General features: G+C 65.8%; 1 protein-coding gene across 7 annotated transcripts; it reads right to left on the reverse strand.

The window, feature by feature from the left end:
* Positions 1 to 223: 223 nt before the first annotated feature.
* On the reverse strand, positions 224 to 21,201 carry TNK2 (tyrosine kinase non receptor 2). Of its 7 annotated transcripts, XM_030496504.1 has the most exons (18): positions 21,117 to 21,195; positions 18,638 to 18,783; positions 15,539 to 15,836; positions 11,763 to 11,940; positions 11,548 to 11,618; positions 9,724 to 9,936; positions 9,482 to 9,634; positions 9,015 to 9,292; positions 8,813 to 8,939; positions 8,573 to 8,719; positions 8,113 to 8,207; positions 5,129 to 5,323; positions 3,647 to 3,738; positions 3,080 to 3,124; positions 1,412 to 2,727; positions 854 to 949; positions 637 to 764; positions 224 to 528 (listed from the first exon to the last, which is right to left on the reverse strand). In XM_030496504.1, exons 3-18 carry the CDS (start codon positions 15,713 to 15,715, stop codon positions 522 to 524), a joined length of 3,318 nt encoding a protein of 1,105 aa, XP_030352364.1. In that variant the 5' UTR covers positions 15,716 to 15,836; positions 18,638 to 18,783; positions 21,117 to 21,195; the 3' UTR covers positions 224 to 521. The 7 variants fall into 7 exon arrangements, with proteins under 7 accessions (XP_030352364.1, XP_030352367.1, XP_030352361.1 ...); XM_030496507.1 differs by lacking the exon at positions 15,539 to 15,836 and having other exon boundaries at positions 21,117 to 21,201; XM_030496501.1 differs by lacking the exons at positions 18,638 to 18,783; positions 21,117 to 21,195 and adding an exon at positions 15,967 to 16,649.
* Positions 21,202 to 21,770: the final 569 nt, after the last annotated feature.

Raw genomic sequence — 21,770 nt, forward strand, 5'->3', positions numbered from 1 at the left:
CACATCACACAGCTCCCTGGGGATCCTCAGTGCCTGCTGGGCACCACAGCACATGCGTATCCCCTCCCTGGCACCCTGCGCCTGGGTTCCATCCCTGCAGCAGGTCCCGTGGGTCATGGCTGTGGCTGCCTGCACAGGGAGGAACCAGCACCCATGAAGACATGGCCTGCCCCTGTGCGTTGGCAGGGATGAACCTGGGAGATGGCCACAGGCACCCTCCTCCTCTCCATAGAATAGTTTTTTATATATACATAATATATATATATTAAAATTACATTTCTCTTTACAAAAACAATTCAACAAGGGGTATGGGGATGGAGCCCATCACTGAAGCCAAGGCGCAGGCACCCTGACAAGTCAGGGGCACTGGGCAGGCTCCCTTTCGGGGTGTCCCCATCCCCCAAGTCGGGGCTCAGTCCAGAGTCCAGCAGCAGGTTGTGTAGGTGAGGGTGGGCACCGGGGGATGGCCCCACGGCGAGATGCCTGCTCCGGATCCGACACAGCTCGCCCCATCCCCGCTGTCACCGCCTGTAAGGAGAGGAGAAGACATGAGCTCAGGAGGGGTGATGGCGCCAGCTCGCCAAGAGCAGCGTGCCGTGGACGTCCCCCACCCCAAAAGACCATCCGTGCCCCTACTTCTGGCGGGTGGTGCTGTAAGGATCAAGGAGGTGGGAGCTGGCCTGGGCCAGGTTCCAGTCGAACATCTCCAGCACCCGGTGGCACTCAACGCGGGACTTCAGCCCCAGGCAGAAAAGCTGCTCCACCTGCAAGGGGACAGGGCATGGCAAGGAGGGGGACAGGGGTGCCAACACTCCCACAGGAGCTGGGGCGGGTGGACAGGGATGTGTGGTACCTTCAGGTACTGGATGGCCCGTTGGACGCTCCAGCCATGGTTCTGCAGGGCGGCCTGGCACTCCTCGGTGGTCACGCCGTGCACTGTGTCCTGCACCTAAGGGGAGGTTATGGTCAATGTCTGCCACCTCACCCAGGCAGTGAGGAGCCAGCAGCTGGAGCAGGAGGACAGCAGGGCTGCCCTCCGCCCTGGCTCTGTACCCGGGGAGTACTGTCAGCTTGGAGCCAGGACTATCCTCATCCCTGGGATCTTCAGCCTCTCCTGGGCTTGGGTGCACACTCGTGGCCACCATGGACCCAGCCAGGAGAGCCCAAAGGGACCACAGTGACAGCCACCTTCCTCCCCCCTCCCCGCAGCTGTGGATGGGGCTAATTCGGGTTAAAAGGGCCTGTGATCCCCATTTTGGAGTTGCAGTGACACTTATGTCCCACAGCACAACTGGGGACCCTCTGTAGCCAACCCCTTGGGGTTGAACTTGGAGAAACCAGGGTAGGGATGGCTCTTGCTCAAGCGAACCCATGGCCACTGTGTCCCCTCTTGCTCACAGATGCCACTTACGAGCCGGATCTTGTCGGCAGGGCGGCAGCCATCCGGCCCATCATAGATGATCTTCTGGAGGCTGCAGGAGGCTTTCACCAGGCACTTGGGCCCAGGGTTGCTGTTGTTGGAGGAGAAGTTGACCTTGCAGTCTGGTGGCGGCTGCTGCACCATGGGACGGACGGTGGCTGTGGTGACCAGGCGGGACGCCTGCACCTCCTCGGGGCTTTTGGCCTCCTTGAAAAACTTCTCATACTTGTCCAGGTATGCAGGGCGCTCGGGCAACAGGTAGTAGTGGGTGCTGCTGACCTTCTGCCCATCCTTCACGATGGGCAGGATGCAGGGTCCCTTGGAGCAGTCCTTGCCCTGCGCCTGGATGACCTTGGGGGTGGCATACTTGGGGTCCAGGGCAAAGCTCTGTGTGGTGGGCATGGGCTTCCCTGGCGAGGTGGAGAGGCAGGAGCAGAGAGCGGCACGTTGCTGGGGGGACCCCACCTGCAGAGCCATGGGGCTGGGTGTCCGGGAGGTGGGCTGTGACAGCGGGTCCCGGGGGGGGATCTGGGGCGGCCGGTCCTCCTCGCCCCCCGACGCTGGTGAAAGCTCCCCCGACCAGCGCCCAGGCTCATTACGGCGTACGGGCCGTGGCGGGATAGGGATACGGGGAGGGATTTGGGGCTTGTCGTCTGTGGGGGCAGCTGGTCCCAGGGGGACATTAAGCCTCTTCATGCACTCCTGCTGCAGCTCCTCAAAGAGCTCTGTGGTCTGCGTCATGCTGGGCTGCTTCATCTCCTTGGGGGGCAGGAAGAGGTTATCCTCCAGCGCTGGTCCCCGCTCACCCTCATCCACAAAGCCATAGTTGGTCTTGCCCCGCCGGCTCGGAGGGCTGGTGATGGAGCAGACCTCGAAGTCGTCCTCATCCTGCGCCACGTCGTCATAGGCAGGCGGTGGGGGCAAGGGGCGGGCGTCCCAGTCCACCACTGGTGTAGGGTGGAGGGGCCGGGGTAGAGCCCGCGTGGGGCTTTGTGGTGGGGTCTTGTCCAGCAAGGAGAAGGCCTCCATGGCCAGCTTGGCCAACGACGGGGCTGTCAGCTCCCCCACTGGCGAGGGGCTACCTTGGGGCACCTCCTCTCCAAAATCAATGAGTGTCACCTCACTGCCTGCCGGCCCCTCACTGGTCAGCCGGCCGGGTTGCCGCTCGCCAACTTTGGTGCCCGGTACCCGTGCCGATGGCTTGACTGGTCGCAGACCCTTGCCTGGGCCTGGCTTCTTAAGGCAGAGCTTCCGGAGACCCCCTGGCAGACCCTCCTCCTCCTCACTGACTGGGTCGTAGCAGGGCTCTAGAAGGCGGACAGAGAGGGATGGTGAGGTTCCTGGCACCGATCCCCGGGGTGCAAGGAGGGGCACCTGTATCCCCAAACCCCCAAACCGCCCCACAGCTTCAGCCACCTTTTATCTCCCCCTTGGGTACAGTGATGCACCATGGCAGGCAGCAGGGTGCTGGGTGGCTGCAGGGTACCCTGCCCTTCCCCAGTCTGCGGACCCCAGCACCCGGCTCTGCATCTCTGTCCCCACCACAGATGCCATCACCCATGGTGATACCCAGGAGGCAGAAACGGCAAAAGGAGCTATGAGAGAAAAGAAAGGGGACATGAAGGAGGGAAAAAAAGCACCCAAAAAAGCCCAACTTACTGGTGAGCAGGACGGTAGGCTGAGGTGGGCGCGGAGGCGGCTGCCCTGCAGGAGAAGAGAAAGCTCGAGAGGAGGAGAGGCGTGGGGTGAGCGCGCAAAGCAAGCGGCAGTCAGGGTGCTTGTTAGCAGGGCGCGTGCTTCATCATGTCCCCCGTTACCAGTGGGGCGCAGGGAGGATGCCGGTGGGAAGCCCCCCCAAGGGAAAACAGCAGGTTTAGGGTATTTGTGGCACCCGCACAGCGTCTGAGCTCCCTCCACGTGGCAGCTCCACTGAGATCCCCCGTACTGGGGAGCCCAGCTGCGGGAGGCTGGGAGCGGACAAGGGACCTGGACGAAGGGCAGCGGGGCAGAGTCCAGCCGGGCAGAGCCACCAGCCACCCACGCTGCTGGCAGTGGCACTTGGCCAGGTGACAACACGCCCTGTCACCCCAGCTCCCCCTGGGTCTGTCAAAAGCAAGTGGCAGCAGAGAGACAGAAAGGAGAGGGTCCACAGCCCATCACCCTGGCAGCAGGGCACGAGGACTTTGCGCAGCTGACGGGCAGAGTGGAAGGAGAAAAGCCACTCACTTTTAGCCCTGCCTGGAAGCTGGGTGGGTCTGGCAGCACTCAGGTCCACACCTAAAACGTCAGGAGGGTCCATGGGATTTCCCAAGTACAGCCTGTGGGGAGAGAGGAGAGCACCTGGGGGTCAAGTGGGGGCCTTGCAGGACCCCTTTCTCCCTGGGCTTGCGCGCTGTCCCTTGGGACACCCCACCTCCACCATGCCCCATGCCCCAGTGACTGCAAGCGCTGGGGCACCACACCCCAAGAGGCTTTCAGTGCTGCGGCACAGAGCCTGGTGCCATCCCAGTGTCACCCACCCCTCCCCGCCCCCACGCGTATGATGCGCTGTAACCCAGGGGGTGCCCCGGCACGACACTGCATGCAGGGCAGGGCGCCCCGGTACGGCACGGCACGCTGGTGGGGTGCCGGGAGGCGCGGGCGAGCCGTCGCAAGCCGGGCGCGGCGCGGCGAGGCGGGAGCCGGTGGGAGCCGGTGCAGCCCCAAGGCCTGGGCGTGTGCCCAGCTCGGTGCGTTCTCGGCAGCCCGGCAGCACGTACCCAGCGCCGTGCCCACGCAGTGGGAGCCTGCCGGGGCACGAGCGGGACCGCGTGCACGGCACCCCGGTCCAGCCCCCCGAGGTTCAGCCCACCGGGTGCCCTGTGGGTCAGACTGCGGCAGGGGGCACCGGCAGAGCTGTCCCGGGGATGGGAAGCCGAACAGCAGCGGGGATCACGATCCCAGAGGATGTGCTTAGCCCAGCGCAGGAGCTGGCTCTACCCAGCAGGAGCTTTCCAGGCTTTGAAATCCTATCCTGCCCCCCTCACACAGCCCTCCCACGTCCCCCCAGCCCAGTGCTGGCAGAGACCCCCCATGCCCTCTGCTGTGAGCCAGGCACCTCTGCCCACCATCCCCCAGCACCATACTAAGCACGCCAGTCCCACATGGCAAGCAGGTACAGGCACCCGACCCCCCTCATCAGAACAACCTGGGTCTCTCGTAATGGAACGGTGGGTGGAAAAAGCATTTTGGTGGATTTCTTTCATGGTTTGCTGTTTTAACTCATGCTATTAAAAGCAGAGGGCCAGGCGACACCCCCATCACAGCTTCCCTCCATGCAGGCACAGAAAGGCGCAGGTTTAGCAGCCCTGGGACACCCCAAAAGCATTGTGGTAACACAGCCACATCCACAGTGGGGCTTACTGATGTCCCTCCGCCCCGGGACAGCAAGAGGGGCTGCAGGGCTGGGAGAAGGTGCTCACCCCTCCCCAGACAGCCCTCCCACAAGCACAGCAGCCCCCCCCTGCCCTTGACCCCATTAGTAAGAAGAAGAGAGGGAGTTAGTCCAGCCACCCGGAGCCACCATCCCCAGTACAGCGGGGGGGAAGAGATGCTTCACTGGCAGGGGGACACGGGATGGCCAAGACACAGCTCACTCCCATGCCCAGTGGGCAGCAGGGAAAGCAGGGAGCAGGCAAGGGATGCAGAGAAGACAAAAGATTTTCTTACTCATCAATTTTATCGGGAAACCCCCAGCAGTGCTGCGGGTTGGTGTCTCCATGGCCCGTGTGGATGAAGCTGTTTTTAAGCGGCTGGCTGATGTCATGCGCCGACAGCCCTGCCACCGAGGTCACCGTGTTTCGGGGGAACTGGCCCACTTTTAGGGTCCGCTTATTCTGACCCCGCCACCAGTAATTCTCGGCCCTAAGGAATAAAAAGGACCTTGTTACCAACAAGGGTATGGGAGGGGGACACACGCCTGCCCCAGCAACAGGGGAGGAGGCGAGGTGACTCGTCCAAGTCCACCCAAGTCCACAGGCAGGCAGTGGCACAGGTGGGAAGGGAGCCCAGGCGCCCAGGATCCCAACCCTGCGCCAGCAGTGCCCTCTGCCTCCCACCCTGTGGGCCCCTGCACCTGGTGGTGCTGAGGATGCGGGGGGTAGGGAACAAAGCTCCCTGCTTGTGCCCAAAAAGATATGCCCCTTCCTCCTTGCAGCTGCCCCAAATTATGCAGGAGCCTTGGGGCGATGCCTGCACTGAGCTGCTCACCCCTAGTCCTCCTGTGCCCTACGCAGCCAAGGATGGCACAAGGGACATGCCTGGGGTCTAGTGATGAACCTTCAACTATTAACTGGGGGGACTTCCTCGTTCCCTTCCTATGTTATCAGTGAGCCCCATGCAGGTTGGTGTGGGCAACGGAAGATGGGCAGGCAGGCAGTGGGCAATGCCACCTTGGGGTGCTGGTCCCCAGTGTGCCCCAGGAGCCAGCCTGGAGCTGCCTGCTCCAGGGGAAGAAGGGGAGCATCACCTAGCCCGGGTGGGAAGTGGGACAGGACAGGGACAGGCAGGGGGCAGGAAAGGATACCCCCGGCACTGTGCCAGATGAATGTGGGGGGGCTTCGACCCTAACCGCTCCCCGCCTGCCGGGTCCCTCGCTCCCCGCGGGCAGGGCGTGCTCCGGGCAGGGGGCGGTGGCGGTGCCAGCCTGGCGAGGCTGGCACGGGCCCCACGGTTTCCTGGAGTCACCTGTGAGTCACCCCCGGCCACCAGCTCAGCCCTTTTCCTGTTTACCTTCCCTGCTCGCCGCCAGCCAGCCGCCTTACTCAGCGCCGGGACCCCTCGGCGTGGCCGCGGCAGAGCCCAGCCGGTACCGCGCACCCTCCCTCACCCGCGGTGGGACGGGCAGGAGCTGGCTCCCCCTCCTCGGGAGGTCCCCTCCGCTCGCCCTCCCCGCGCCGCGACAGCACCGCATCCCACCGGAGGGATGCTGCGGCCGGGCCGGCCCCTATGCTCCCCCCCCCTCCCAGCCTCGTCCCACTGGATCCGGGCGCGGACCCCCGGCACGATCCCGCTGCAGCTCTGCCCTGGCTTCCCCCCGAGAGCCCCCTCCCGCGGCCGGCTGAGTCCCCGGGGGGGCTTTCAGGTAGGTCCCTGCCCCTGCCCACACACACGTACGCACACCCAGCGCCCGCCGAACGACAGGCAGGGGCTTGAAAAGGGGTGGGGGGTGTTTACGGTGCCCCAGGCGGCCTCGGCGGGGCCGGATGCGGCCCCCGGGAGGAGCCCCCCACCCCCTCCGCCAGCCCTCCCCTCCCTGCCCGGGCATCCCCGCCGGCAGCGCGGTGGGGGGCAGGCGCCCCGAGAGGGGGGAAACTGAGGCACGGGGATGGGGGTTCCGCTGCGGGAGCACCGGCACCCCCCGGCTGCAGAGCTCACTTTGCCTGCCCGGACCCAGCACCCCCAAAACATGCCCACCACGGGCCACCGAGTACCGGCGTCCCCTGGGGAAACTGAGGCAGGGGAGGCTGCGCCCCGGCTCCACCGCGCTCATGGCCCTCCCCGACTCATCGCAGCGCAACCACGTCCCCCCGTCCCGCTCCTGCCAACCTCTCGCTTTTCCCCCCGCTCCCCGTGGTTCACCTGGGGTCGACGGCGGGGCGGGGGGCGCGGGAGCGGTACCCCCAGCCCGTGATGCGGCGCCGGGGACGATGTAGGCGCACTGGCGCGGCTGCGCCGTCCTCCGCCGCTCCTTCTCTCCTTCCCTCCCTCCCTCCTTCCCTCCCTCCGCCGACGCCGCTTCCCTTCCCCTCCCCTCCCTGCAATTAAACCGCCAGACCCTGGGCAAGAGTCATCCCTGGTGGCGGCGGCCGGGGAGAAAGCCGGTCCCTGCAGACACACAAATCCGGCCTGATTCACCTCCGGGCCGTGACTAACGGTGGGGAGCAGGCCCCGGGAAGGGGGAGAGGGAAGGGGGGAAGGACCGAGCCCTTCTCCTTTCTCCTCACCCCCCCGGGGCTGGAGGCAGGGGCATCCTCCCGTGTGCCAGCGCGGCAAAGGGACACTGAGCTCTTTCTGGGTGTCTCGGCTGTCCCCGCGCTGGAGGGGAGTGGGCACGTGCTGGGATGGGAACGTGGGGACCAAAGGTCCCCCTAGTCCGCAGGTCACTGGGGCAGTGCAAGGGGGTGGCCCTGCCCTGGGTGGAGTATCAGAGCCCACAGCGCAGGGGGTGACAGGTCATGCCACCGTGGTACCGAGCTCCCCAGCATCTCTCCCCGCACAGTGACAGCAGCAGGTCACCACCGCTATCAGTGGGGAGCGGCTCTGGGGCACCCGGTTTCTGGTGGCAAGGCCAGGGCAAACCCAGAGGCAGAGCAGGTGAGTCAGCGGGTGGATGGTGCGGGCAGTGCAGGCAGGGCTGTGCTGCCCATAGGCACTGCTGCCCCCCACACACCCCAGTGGCCCCACACTGCTGTGCTGCCTGGGGTGCTGCACACCTCCCAGGGCAGCAGGGCAGCTCTGCCCATCCATGGGGTACACGACCAGGTGTGCTGGGGGGGCAGAGCCCACCCTCCCCATCCCTGCTCCACAGCTCTGCCAGTGCCCCGTCTCCACGCAGGCTGGCAGCCCTGAGGCTGGCAGCTGGTCCATGCCCCCTCAGTGCAATACCTGGCACCGCTCCCGGGCAGTACATGCCCTCCCACCCTGTGCAGTACCTGCCCTCGATGACTGTGATGATGTCGTTCATCTGGATGTGCAGCTTGTCGGGCTCCTCAAAGTCCTGCAGTGCTCTCATGTCGGTGGGCTGGGCCTGGGGGAAAAGTGGGTGAGAACAAGGGGATGCAGACCCCCACATCCATCCCTGCCCTGTTTTGAGGTTAGCTGCAGCCCCGTGTAGGGGAGGGCAGGGGAGCCCCAAAAGTGGACAAGAGACAGCATCACCACTCCAAGCCCCTCCTCAGCTGTGACACCCCTGGGCTGGAGAAGGGCAAAGTGGTACCCAGGGACTTCCCGCTGTGACCACATCATTGCCTGCCACCTCCCAGCCTGCAGGGCTGCCTGGGCTGAGTCCCCCATGTCACCTCCCGCCTTGGCAACACCCTTAACTGCCCACACTCAAGCAGAGCCGAGGGGAAGGGGGTGCTGGAGCCCCTGTCCCCCCCTCTGCACACCCACCTCCACCAAAAAGTCCCGCAGGGCCACGAAGGTAGGTCGGTCCTCAGGCTTGTGTGCCCAGCACTGCAGCATGACATTGTAGATGTCCTGGGGACAGTCCTCGGGCCGCGGCAGCCGCTCACCCTCTTTGTCTATCTTGTGCAGGATCTGCAGAGCAGTGAGTACTGTCAGGGGTTCCCAGGTCCCCCCCCAACCACTGCCAGAGTGAGGCAGGGGGTCAGGTCCCTGCTGTGCACTCACCTGGCTGCCGTTGAGGCCAATCCAAGGCTCCTGCCCATAGGTGAACATCTCCCAGAGGGTCACCCCAAACATCCAGGTGTCGCTGGCATGGGAGAAGGTGCGTGTCTTCAGGCTCTCAGGAGCACACCTGCATGGGGAAGGATGTGAGCATCAGAAGGCAACGGGTGGTGCATCCCCAGGTCCCCCCCTCCCCAGAGCTCACCAGGCAAAGGGGACCTTGCGATGCTCCTGCATCACGTAGTGGTCATCATTTTTGGGCAGGGCCCGCATCAGCCCAAAGTCCCCGATCTTAACCAGCTCGTTGGAGGCCAGCAGGATGTTGCGGGCAGCCAGGTCACGGTGGATGAAGCGCTTGGACTCCAGGTAGGCCATGCCCTTGGCCACCTGAATGGCATACTGGCAGAGGGTGGAGATGAGGAAATGGCCCTGGTTCTTCCGCAGGCGGTCCAGAAGGGAACCCAGCGGGGCCAGCTCTGTCACCTGGGCCATGGGGTAGGAACAGCGGGTTGGTCAGGCCAGAAGCACCCTGGCTGGGCTGGTTTCCAGCCTTCTTGTGCCCCACTGGGATGCCCCTAGAGGACTCGGGATATGGATCCAGGCTTTGCTCACCCCACCACAGAGAACCCCCACAGGGCACCACTGGGGTCAGCCCCGTCCCCCCACACTCACCATCTTCATTGGGTGGGAGAGCACCACACCATAGAGACGGATAAGGTTCCTGTGGTCCAGAGAGTGCATGGCGTTCACCTCCCGGATAAAGTCATCCAGTGCCTCCGGCTGGCTCAGCACATCCGTCTTGAGGCACTTCACTGCCACATCCAGCTACGGCCAAAGCAGGGATGAGCCCCAAAGCATTTTCCCCCCCAGGTGGTCCCGCTGCCTGGCTCACCCCTCCACAAGCAGCCCCTCACCGTCTTGCCGGTGGGCGTGCACCACTCGCCGCGACGCACGACGCCAAAGGAGCCGTCGCCCAGCTTCTCAAAGATGGAGAGGTCCCGCTCCCGTACAAGGCAGGTGAGGGAGTGCTGGCCCCCAGCTTCAGGGGGTGGTGGCGTGGGGGGCTTGCGGAAGGTGCTCTGGGGCTGGGGCGGCAGCTCCGACTCGGGGCGCTTCCCGCTGAACACCTGTGGGACATGGAGGTAGGTGAGATGCGGGTGCAGAGATGCCCCAAGTCATTGTGTTTGTGAGCCGTGCCAGGGTGACACCCTGCCTGGCCTGTACACTCTGGAACCTAATGACGACCGCTAACTGGTGATTACCCAGGGCAGGCTGGCTGCAGCAGCAGGCTCTGCTCTTCCAGCTGCCTGCACCCTGAACTGTGATTTATGTGGAGAGAATCATAAAATCATAGAACAGTTAGGGTTGCAAAGGACCTTACGATCACCTAGTTCCAACACCCTGCTGTGGGTAGAGACACCTCACACCAGACGAAGTCGCCCAAGGCTCTGTCCATCTGGCCTTGAACACTGTCGGGGATGAAGCATTTACCACTTCTTTGGGCAACCTGTTCCAGTGCCTCATCACCCTCACAGTAAAGAACTTCTTCCTTATAACTAACCTGAACTTCCCCTGTTTAAGCTTGAACCCATTATCCCTTGTCCTGTCACTACAGTCCCTAACGAAGAGTCCCTCTTTGGCATCCTTGTAGCCCCCTTCAGATACTGGAAGGCTACTCTGAGGTCTCCACACAGCTTCTCTTCTCCAGGCTGAACAGCCCCAGTTTTCTCAGCCTCTCGCAGCAGCCCCGCAGAAGCTATACAGCAGCCTCGGCAAACCAGGCTGGTAGTTGGAGGGCCCTGGGCATTCCTTGGCCAGGCTGCGACTACACGATGTGCCTGGGCACAAGGCCAAGAGAAACCTCCAGCTTGGGCCGAGTGTGGTGACACATCCCTGCAGCAACGTGGGCCTTGCAACACGCGCTGCCGCCACCGCCAGCCCAGAGGGAACGTGGACAGGCTCTCCCTCCTTCTCCCCCAGCTGGGACTGATGATGTGCCAGGACCAATGATGTGTCCCATGGGATGGGGTCCATCCCATCCTCAGAAGCCAGGATCCGTGTGGGGTGCACAAGGGTTGGGCCCAGCATGCGGCTGGGGTGGGAGGTGGCATTTCTGTGTCCAGTGCAAGGCTGAGCAGCCTTCTATTAAAAGCCCATCCTGTCCCCATCCCATCCCAGATGAGTCACACAGGGAAGAGGCTGCAACCCAGCGCCCAGCTGGCAACTGCCCTGCTCTTTCGGGGGTGCAAGGTGCCAGGGGTACCATGGCGGCATCAGCACCAGCTTTGGACGAGATGGCATTGGGAGCATACATGAGCATCGTGGGGTCCCCTGCCCTGGCGCAGCCCCAGCCTGGCGGGCAGGGCGCCAGGCAGCATTGCTGCCCACAGAGCTGGCTGGGGCGAGATGCAGAGGCTCTGTGGCTTGTTAGCTGCAAATTAGCTTCCTGGCAAACAGGCAAATAACGTGAGGGGAATGAATTTCCCAAGTGCCGGGGCAGCAGGGACATCCATCACTGGGAAGTGACACAGGAGCCTGCACAGGACGGGGGCACACGCTGGCAGGGTCACACTGCAGGCAGGGCATGCCCCACAGGGGCTTCTGCCCACCTCCCTGCCAGCCCCCAGGGACTGGTGATGTGGGGAAGAGCCAGGCACTGTGGAAGAGCATGAGGAGAGGTCCAGCTCCTCCTGCATGCCTCAGTTTCCCTGCCACACCTGCCCCTCTCCCATCCCTACCTTGCTCATCCAGGATTTCCGCTTGCACATGGCTTTCCTCCGCTTCACTGCCTCCCACAGCCGCCGCTGGCCTGCAGGACATGGTGACTGTCACCAACCAAGCACGGGGTGGGGGTCCCCTCCAGCCCCATAGACCGCATGCTTCTCTGGGATCCCCAGAAGATGCTGTGCAGCCAGCTGGGGGTATAGGGGGAGGTTTGGGTGGGTGCACGCACCGGGGCGTCCCATGCCGATCTTCTCCAGATCCTCATTTTTGACGTACTCGAAGTGGGAGAGGCGCGTGACGTTGAGCTCGTCCCGGATGCGCAGGAAGTACTGCTGCAGCTGCAGCTCAGTGAGCAGCTCCAGCAGCCAGTCCGTGCCCTCCTCCGCCTGCATGCTACAGCTCAGCCTCTGCGGAGACACCGACCGTGTGGGGTTAGGGAGGAACCCTGTTCTGCTCCCCTCTGCCCCATCCTCGCACTGGGGAAGTCACCCAGAGAGGCTGAGAGACAAGGCTGGAGTGCTGCCTGGTTAGGGTATGAGGGGTGCTAGCAGGACTCATCTCCTGAGCCTGTCCCCAGCTCCCCAGGGAAGCTGGGAGAGGCACCCCATCAGCAGGACCCCCAAGGACAGGCAGAGACCCCTGCGCTGCCGATGGTGCCCACAGAAACACTAGCCCACCCCTCTACTCCAGCACAAGCTGTCCCCAGGCAGCAGTGCCAGGGACACAGGAGGCCGCAGAGCCTCCTGGATGGATGTGCCTGGCAGCAGAGCCCAGCTGAGGAGCACCCCGTGCCTGCCACGCTCCCTTTGCCCAGCTGGAGGGGCTGACTGGGGAGGGGACAGCCACCGCGGCACTGCCATCCCCACACACCTGGCCCCGCTGCGGCACAGACCCACAGCGGGTCTCCTCTGCCACGGGTGGTGGCACCTCGCCTGGCAGCCACACGGAGGGGACACGCAGGGACATCACAGCCTCCGGGTGGTCCTGGTGCCTGGGCTGAGGCACAGGGCAACCCAGCACTGCTGGTGTCAGCTCCACAGCTGGCCCAGGGCATGGGGCCAGGTCTCACCCACGGTTCCCCATATTCCCCACAACATGTCCCCCTCCACCCCCTATCCGTGCCCGCTTTCCCAGCTCTCCACCTCTTTCATTGCCACTTTTCTGCGGAAAGGCAGGGCTCTGCCCCTGGCTGCTGTGAGCTGGACGGGAGGTGGGACCCCCATCCCGGTCCCACAGCAGCACAGCCCCCTCCATCCTCTCCTCTCCCTCGGGTCCCCGCTGTCTTCACCCTCTGCACTCAACTCCCTCGGTGTGTCACCACAATTACAGCCCTCAGTACTGGGCTAAAAATACGGCGGCTGCGGCAAGCAGCTGGGCACGGGGGCACACGGGGGCACACGGGGGGCATGCGGGGCAAAAGCAGCCGCTGGTCTTTGGCGTGCGCCCGCAGGTGGCCGGGGACGGCTAGTCCCCTGCCCACAGGCGATGGGAACAGGGCTGGGTGACAGCCAGCCTAGGGTCTGCCAGGGAGACGGTCGGCACTTACTCGGTAGAGGCGGAAGCGGGTGAGGAAAGGGAAAGATCGGCGCAAAGCCTGGAAGCGTCGCATCCTGCCTGGCCGCCCGTCGCCGGCCCCTGGCACCGCCGATGTCCCTTCCCCGGCACCGGCGTTCCACAGCAGAGCCCGCTCAGCGCAGCCGGGGCACCCGCAGCCCTGTCATCCGGGCTGCAGAGATGCCCCTCGGGCTCGGCCGCCCCGTATGTGCCCCCGGAGCAGGCGGGGGTTCTTGGGGCGCCCGTCAGCCGGACGCGGGCTGTGGCTCTCCCCCTTCTTCCGTCCGGCTCCCGATCCTCCTGGCCGGCCCTCCCCTTCCCCAACGCAACAGGGCCGGGGCGGGGGGTGGCGGCAGGCAGGGCTGGGGTCACCCCCTGGCTGGAGCCACTTCCTAGGGACCCCTGTCCGGCCGCGGGGTTCGGTCCCGGCCGGCTGCCCGCGCAGCGCTCCGGGGAGGGGTTATTTTCAGCCGGGGCTGGGACGCGCGCCCAGGGGGCCGGGCTCCCATCAATGTCCCGCTTTCTCCCTTGTTCAGCAGCAGGCACCCGCGCCGGCAGCTGGGAGCCTGGACCCCCGCTCCCATTTCCATGGAAACTCGCCCCGGCCTTGGGAAACGCTCCCAGGCCTCAGTTTCCCCCCTCAGGAAGCCGGGAAGGAGGGAGGGAGAGGAGACATCCGGCTCTCCGCTCCCCAGCCGAGGCCACAGGCAGGATGCCAGGGCGATGGGCACTGCGGGGGGAGCTTCTGGCTCGGCAAACGCACCCGCTGCCCAGCTGCCAGTCCCCGCGGGCTCTGCTGTGGGGTGCCGCCAGCACCCTGGGGCTCGCTCCCCTTCCCTGGCAGGGCTGGCACCCAACCCCAGCACTGCTGTCCGGCGCGGGCTCCCCGGGGAGAACATCTGGCAGCACCCGCAGCCACGGCGTGAGAGAGGAAAGACCGGCAGCAACCTCTTGCCGCAGCCCCCGCCTGTCTGCACACACACCCCCCCCGCCAACTGTGGCCATGGCTGCGAGGGGGGAGCAGCTGGGAGGGTGTTAAGCGCATCCCCAGGTGCAGAGGAGCCTCCGCTGCGGCTTCCACCGCCGCCGGGATCCCAGCTGGCACCCAGCAGCACAGGCGCCCGGCACAAGAAGCCCATTGACCAGGGACACCCAGGCACGGTGCCCTCGGCACCAACCTCTGCCACGCGCCAGCTGCCCACTCCCTGGCTCTGGGGACACCGTGATGTGAGGGGTTCCCTGCTCTGAATGGGGCATCACCTCCATCAGCCGGGGATGGCACCCACTGGGACCGGCACCCACTGGGGCCAGCGCGCTTGCCTCCTGCACCCCCAAACCCCAGGGGAGGCTGCCCATTTCAGAGCCCGCACTGGGACTACTGGTCTCCAAAAAGGAGCGGGGGGGGAACGCACCCAACCTTGGCCACTGTGCCACTGAGGCTCTGTGCCTCAGTTTCCCCATCCACCACAGACCCATGAAAACCTCAACGCTGAGACAGGCGAGCAAAGCCCAGCCAGCAAACCCCTTTCCTGGGGGGGTCACAGATGCCCATCTCACTCCCATGACCCAGCAGATTGCAGGGCCCCCCAGCAGAAGTGCTACCCAGCCCTCCATGCCTTGCACACACGCCATGCTGCGCACACTCACCCCTGCAGCGCCAGGGGTGCACCCTGCATGCACCCAGGCCCATGCATGGGTGGTGACGACCGTCACGCACACTCTGGGACCACACAGGTGCGACCCCCGGCACCTGCACAACCGCAGCCGCCCCCCGTAAGCGCGTCACCCCCGCACACCCCCCAGCCATGGCCCTGCCCGGCCGCACGTGCGCCAACACCCCAGCGCCGCACAGCCGGCGGCAGCATACTTGCCTCCGCCTGATGCACACCTGGAGCCGCCTGCGCCCCTGCGCACCCACGGGTGCCTGCCCCCCGCGCGGCACGCTCCCTGCCTCTGCGCTTGCCCGGCATCACGCTGAGCAGCACAAAGGTGGCCAAAGCACCCCCAAATGCTCCTACCCATCACAACACCCCACCGCTTGCCCTACACCCCAAGGCGGCTTCATCTCTATGTGCTCCCTAACCCCCCCCCACATGCACACAGCCCGACACTCCCCTACATGAGGATGGCAGTCTGTGATGGGCACTGTGCCCCCCCAGGCCTCCCCGCTATGCCACCATACCCCCATGCCTCAGTTTCCCCAGCAAGAAGTGGCAGGCAGCCCTGCTCCGGTGGGTCAGGATGGAGCACAGCCAGGAAGGCGGATGCCATCCCCACGCCACCCTGGATGCTGAGGAGTACCGCGAGTGCCGGAGAGGGGAGATGCCATGCAGGGACCCCCTGTGCCCCATGCCAGCTGCCGACCTGTGCCCCATAGCAGGACCCTGCCCCTCATGGTGGACACCCAGCCTGGCCGGGTGCCCCCCGCCGCTCCACTCCCCCCACACTGACCCGCCGGCACGGCATGCCCGGGGCGATGTCCTGCCGCGGGGACCGTGCGGGGCGCCTGCTGCCTGGCCGCAGGGCCTGCTGCCCAGTGCTGTCCGAGAGGCTGTGGGGCAGGGGGCCGAGCATCTCCTCCTCCTCCTCGGCGCTGCTCAGGCGCTGGTAGTCGCATCTCTCGCCCATGGCTGGGGCGGCGGCGGCGGCTGCGGCGCGGCGGCGAGCAGGGGGCTCTGCGGAGACACCCGCGCCTGGCCGGGGGTGGCGAGGGCTGGAGCCGGGCTCGGGATCACATGGCAGAAAGTTGCTGCAGTTCCGGAAAATAGCGAGAGGGTGAAGGTGACCGCGACGGTGATGGAGGGGAGGGGAAGTGGATGGAGGGATGTAGAGATGGGGGAAAAGAGAAGCGGGGCAGCCCCTCAAGCGCCCGTCCTCACCCCGATCCCAGCCTGGTACCGCGATCTTCCTCCCGGCTCCGAAGCCCAATTGCCCGCCTGCTGTCCCCACTCCAGCACCCGAGCGGAAAGGTGGTGGCATCGACGCCAGCCCCAGTGCCGCGCTCGCAGCCACCTTCTCCCCCCACCCGGGCACGGTGCAGCCCGCCACCGGGGATGCGGTGCAGGCAGGCGGGAAGAGGAGGATGAGGATGAGCGGGGAGCATCGTCCAGCAGCCGGGGCTCGGTGGCAAGCTGGGTGGGTGAGAAGCACCCCGCTGGGCACCTGCAGAGGGGTTGGGGGGGGCTCTGGGGCTGGCAGCATCCCCAGCATCCCTCCCACTTCCCTGCGCCGGCAGAGGGGGATGGGATGTGCTGGGAAGATGGCTGCTCCACAGCGACCGGCAGCACTGGCGCAAGCACGGCAGTGCCGGGAGAACAGCCAGGCCCCGCGGGCGTTGCGGGGATGGGCTCCGGGAGGCATGCGGGGAGCATCGCTCCCAGGATCAATCCTCTCCCCCCACCCCATCGCAGGGCGCTGGGGGTCTCCCAGACCTGTTCCAGGCGCTGCACCAGGCACAGCCCCCAGCAGGGGCAGGTGGCACTGGGAGATCACCCCCTGGATGGGGAACCCCCAACCTGCACATCGGGACCAGCTTGTACCCCAACACTGCCCGGCCACAGCCCCTCTCTGAGGCCCCTTGGGCCAGAGGTGAAACTAGGAGAGGCCCCTGCAGCCGCGCAGGACCCACGTGTCCTCTGGGGCATGGCACAGCCCTAGGGACAAAACTGCTCCTTATGCCAGCGCCACGGAGCACGATACTCACTGCACGACACCCCACATTCCCGAACACCCAAGTGTTGCCAGACATGAAGCTGTCACCGTGCCAGGGCAGAGGAGCACGCATCCATCCTGCTCTCCCCAGGACAAACCCCCCAGTGCCGGGGGGCACCTGCCCCGGGGGGGTCGCCCCGCGGCGGCTCCTCCTGCCCCGCCATACCAGGGAGGTGAGCTCAGCCGTGCAGCCGAGGCGGGCCGGGCCCACGGCGTGGGAGCAGTGAGCCACCCCCATGCATGGCTGCCGGCGTCACCGTGCTGGCACGCCACAGCCGTGACTGACGCACGTGCCGTGACACCTTCCCTCCAGCCCCAGCTGCCCCGAAACGCTTGCCAGCCTGCCCAGCCACAGCGATGCTGTGGGGTGCCCAAGCCACGAGGGGACAACCGCTGTCCCCACAGCCCCCACGGCGGATGTGATTCACCCCTCCACGCACTGGGTCCTCCTGGCTTGCCCAGGCTCAGCTGAAACCCAAATGAGAGGTCCCCTGTGAGGGGATGGATGGCATCGCACTATGCCACCCCTGACCCACCTGCCTGCAACTCCCACCCCAGAGGAGCTCCCAACGCAAGGACAACTGCCGGATGAGGTGTGCTGTCCCTGTCCCCCAAGGCACTGACCACAGGAGGTCCCTCCTCTCTGCCTACACTGGACCTCCCCAGCCCTCTGGAACACCACGCTTGGCCCACATCCCGTCCTGCGTCCCTGCACCCACCACCCCGCGCAGAGGACCCCGGGAAGCGGCAGGTCCCCAAAACAAGCTCCCAGAGGGGGACGGGGCCCCCCACTCACCTCCAGCACATCACTCCGCTTGCTGCCACCACAGCCTGCCACCTTCCTGGCAGCTCTGTCACCTGGAAGTGATCTCACCGGCTGTGGCGGCAGCAAGGCGGCCGCGGCGGCACCCGGGGCTGGCTCAGCCCTGGCGAGGCCCCGGGGGCGGCCCCAAATTGTGGTGACACACTCCCCGGCCTGGCGCAGGCGTGCGGGCACGCACAAACCCACGCACCCTGCTCCCACCGAAACCGGGGCTGCCAGACACATCCTGCCCGCCCCCAGGGTGCTGCTGCCACCCAGCTCCGCCGGGACTGTCCCCACCCCACGTCCCCCCTGTGGGACCCCGTACCGGTGGGTGCTTTGCCTCCCTTGGTGCTGGTACCCGATGCTGCTTGCTCTGCCGGCTCGGGCAAGCAGGAGGTCCTGGGGGACCGGCATGGAAGGCTGGTGACCCCTGTGGTGGGGGTGGCCGTGGAGGCCGGGGTGCCCGGTTCCCCCTCGCTGCCATCTCTGGGCTCCCAGAGCTCGGCCCCGTAGCCTGATCCTGCCCGCTGGCACAGTGCATCCCCCACTCTGAGCCCCTGCCTGCAGCAGTGGCTGCTTGGGGACGAGAGACGCAGGCGGGTGGGGACCCCCCCACCCCGACAGAGCCCAGCGCAACTCCAATCCCCTCCATAAGCCTCTTTCCTCCGCTAAATCCCCTCTGCAGGTCGAGCCAGGGCGGGCTGAGACCGTCTTGTACCTCCCATCTCCCCACTGCAGGCAGTAATCACTGACCCTGTAGCTGATGCCCACCCCAGCCCCAAGCCCTCCAATCAAGACAGAAACACAGCACGGTGTGTTGGGGGACAAGCAGGCAAAGCAACACCCCCCGGCACCCATAGCACACTGCCCACAGTCAGCTCCGTGCCCACAGGCAGTGCCAGGGAGGGGGAGAAGGCAGCGAGCTTGGTGTCAGCTAGCCTTGGCATCACCAGTCCCCAGGGATGCTGCCACAGTGGGGATGCTGCCAGCCTGCCCCGTGCAAGGCTGGTTTGTGCCCGCCGCACTCATCTCACCTGGGCCGCAGTGGTGGCACTGCAGGGGTCCCTCGGCAGCACCAGCCCCAGTGTCGCAGAGAGCCAGGCAGTGTGTGAGGGGGCACGGTGTCAGGGCTCAGCCATGGGGCTGGGAGGGCTGTGGTGACACTGGCCGCAGGGTCCCCCTGGTGCAAAGCAGGAGGGAGATGTCAGGATGGGCCCCTCAGCGTGGCACCCCCCATATGCCCACCCTGGACCCTCCAAGTTCCCTGGGGGGTAAGAGGTGGGACATCTCCCTGCGCCCAGTCACTCCCTGCCCAGACAGCTGAAAGAGCCTTTGTGGAGCTGTTCCCCCTCACCCCCCAGGGCATGGGTGGGCTTTGCCCCTGGTCCTGTCACGGAAAGGGAGGACCAGCACAGGCCCTGAGCCCAGCGTCCAACCTCTGCCCCAGGGATGCTGCCAGCAGTACCCCCATCTCCACGCCACTGCAGGACCTGCCCTTGGGGCGGGCTTTAACTGTCACAAAATGAGTTTGCCAGGCCAGATGGGCACAAAGCCACGTCCACCACACAGCATCTCACCTCTGTGATGGGTACTGGGAGCAGGGCAGGTAGGAGCCCCAGAGCTCTGGGGACAAAGGCTAAACCCCACCACTTCCCCAGCACCAGAGCAGAGCCCTGGCCAGACCATTCAACATCTGCTGGTCATTAGCACTAATTGATGTCAGCCTAATTAGCCAGGCTGCAGTGTGAGCAGTGCCCCCCCTTGGGGCTGCTCAGCAGAGAGCTGGAGCAAGACTTTCTCCTTAAAGCCTTCCTGTTCCAGCAGGGGCTGCATGTGGGGCAGAGCTCTCTCCTGCACCCCAAAACCCATACAAGTGGGCAATGCCCCTCAGGATCTTTTGCCCCAGCCAGCTACCATCCCTCCTGGGCATGACGGGAGTGAAAACCTCAGTGCTTCAGTGGCAGAATGGGACCTCTCAGGGAGAAACTGAGGCACAGATGGAGGCCTGGTCTGCAAGGTGGCACAGGGACAGGGCTTTGCTACAAGCCTGCACCAGTTCCTGGCCCTGTGGGGGCTGCTCCTCTGCCCACGAAGGACCCCCATGCCCTGGGGGAGGCTGAGTCAAGGCCAGGACAGCAGGCTAGCAGATACTGGAGGACAAGGAAGAGCAGGAGAAGGGAGGCACCACCAGCCCCCCAGCCATACCCACATGGCCCACGCCCTGCACTAACGAATTCCGGGCTAACGAGGCCCGGGTAGCTCCAGGGGCTGGTAACAGGTTGCACAGCCTGCACAGCCCCCACCCGGGTCTCAGTGCAATGGCACTGGTGGTGCAGAGCCTGCTTCTGCCCCCCTCTCTGCAGGGAGCAGCAGGCTGCAGCACCCAGGATCCATCCTGGACCCTCTCCCTAAGGAAGGGCCTGGCAGTGCAGAGCTGCTCAGAGACACCCCCAGGCAGGTCCTGGTTTTTGCAAAGCCCAGCAATGACAAACTTTGCTCAAGGACTCTGCCCTGCCTCAGCTCAGTGAAGGGCTGAGTAATACAGGGGATGCATGACCCCCCGAGCCCGCAGCAACTGATGAGGGGGGAACCCACCTATATGGGGCAGTGAGCAGACACCAGAGCCCAGCCGCACCGGGGCACCCTAGAACACTGCACTGAGGTGGCTCCAGGGAGGTGAGCGCGTGGGGAAGCACCAGCGCCAGGCTCTGCCCCAGCGTGCCCTGCCCAGACAGCCCAGCCCTGCATGGCCTCCAGCCCATGGCGGCAGCGCTGCGGCACAGACACTGTCCCTGCCCGGTTCCTCTGCTCACCTGCAAACCCCCTCCCCAGCTGGCACTTGCAGAGCAGGCAAGGGGTCCGGCAGTGCTGGAGCAGCTGAGCAGGGCTCTCCTGGCGAGACAGGCCCCTTGCCTGTGCTGTTGGCACCACCTTACCAGGTTTAACTTAAAGACTTTATTAAAAAGAGTAAAACCAACAAAGAACACAAGTACCCAGAGGGTCCCGAGTGCGCAGAGAAAAACCTGCTACAGCGTGGTTGGACACAGACACAGTGCTGCCCACCGAGCCAGTGGGCAGAGGCTCCCTGCACCTCATCGCTGCTCCGGGTTCCAGCAGCAGCACAACACCCCAAGGCACAGGGCCGGCCCGGGAGGACAAGGATCCTCTGTTCAGCGCTGGAGCTCCCACGAGCCCGGAGAAGAGGAAGAGCAGAGCAAAGCCGCCTTTTCTCCAAGGAAAAAAACCTTCCCCCAGCTTCCGCTGCGGTTTGGGAGGCTTCAAGGGCACCGGGCACCCACTCACTCCAGACCCCACTGCCTGCTCTGTCCTGGCACGCAGGAGCAAGGGGGTCAGGCATGCTGCCGCCTGGGCACAACAGCAGCACCGGCAGCCCTCAACACTGCGGGGCACGGTGCCAAGAGTGCCCGGTGAGGCACAGCACGCCCGGGCAGCACCGCAGTGCTGAACACCGACACCCCCCACCCCTTGCAAGGGGTCGCGCCTCGCTCTTACCTCTGTGCTCACCGCCACTGCCACCGCATCGTGCGCCAGGTCCGCAGCGTCACCGCAGGGAGAGGACCGGCACGGCCGCGCTCCGGGCAGCCCGCATGCCAGGCAGGATGCGCCCGCCCGCCTGTCGGGGCGGGGTGCGCCGATCGACGCCGGCGGCAGCCCGGTCTCCAGGGGGATCCCCCGCGGGGCGGCGAGCCGGACCCGGCCTCACACCCGGGCGGCCCTCCTGCGGCTCGGGCGGTGTGCCGGGTTCCGTGCGCCGGGGGTGCCGCCGCGGTGCTCCTGCTCCCCCGAGTAGAACTCGCCCTCCTCCTGCACCCCGCCCTGGGCCTCCCCTTCCTCCTGCCGGCCCCGCCGCACCCACCAGCGGGCCCGGGCCGGGGGGCTCGCCTCCCGCCGCCCCCCGCCCCGCTCCTGTTGCGCCCGCCGGCTCAGGCCCTGCTCCTGCCCGGCTTTGGGGCCGTGCTCCTGCACTCCCCGCACCGCGCACCGCGCTCTCCGCGGCGGCTGCGCCCCAGGGCTGCCCCCCGCTTCCCCCGACGCCGCTTCCTCCGCGTCCCGCGCTCGCCGCCGCGCCCGGGCCGTTCCCCGCTCCCGAGGCCGCCGCGGCTCCGCGTCCGGCTTAGGGCCGCCGGCGGCGGTGACCGGCCCGGG

This window comes from Strigops habroptila, chromosome 8, assembly GCF_004027225.2.
Source record: "Strigops habroptila isolate Jane chromosome 8, bStrHab1.2.pri, whole genome shotgun sequence".
NCBI lineage: Eukaryota > Metazoa > Chordata > Aves > Psittaciformes > Psittacidae > Strigops > Strigops habroptila.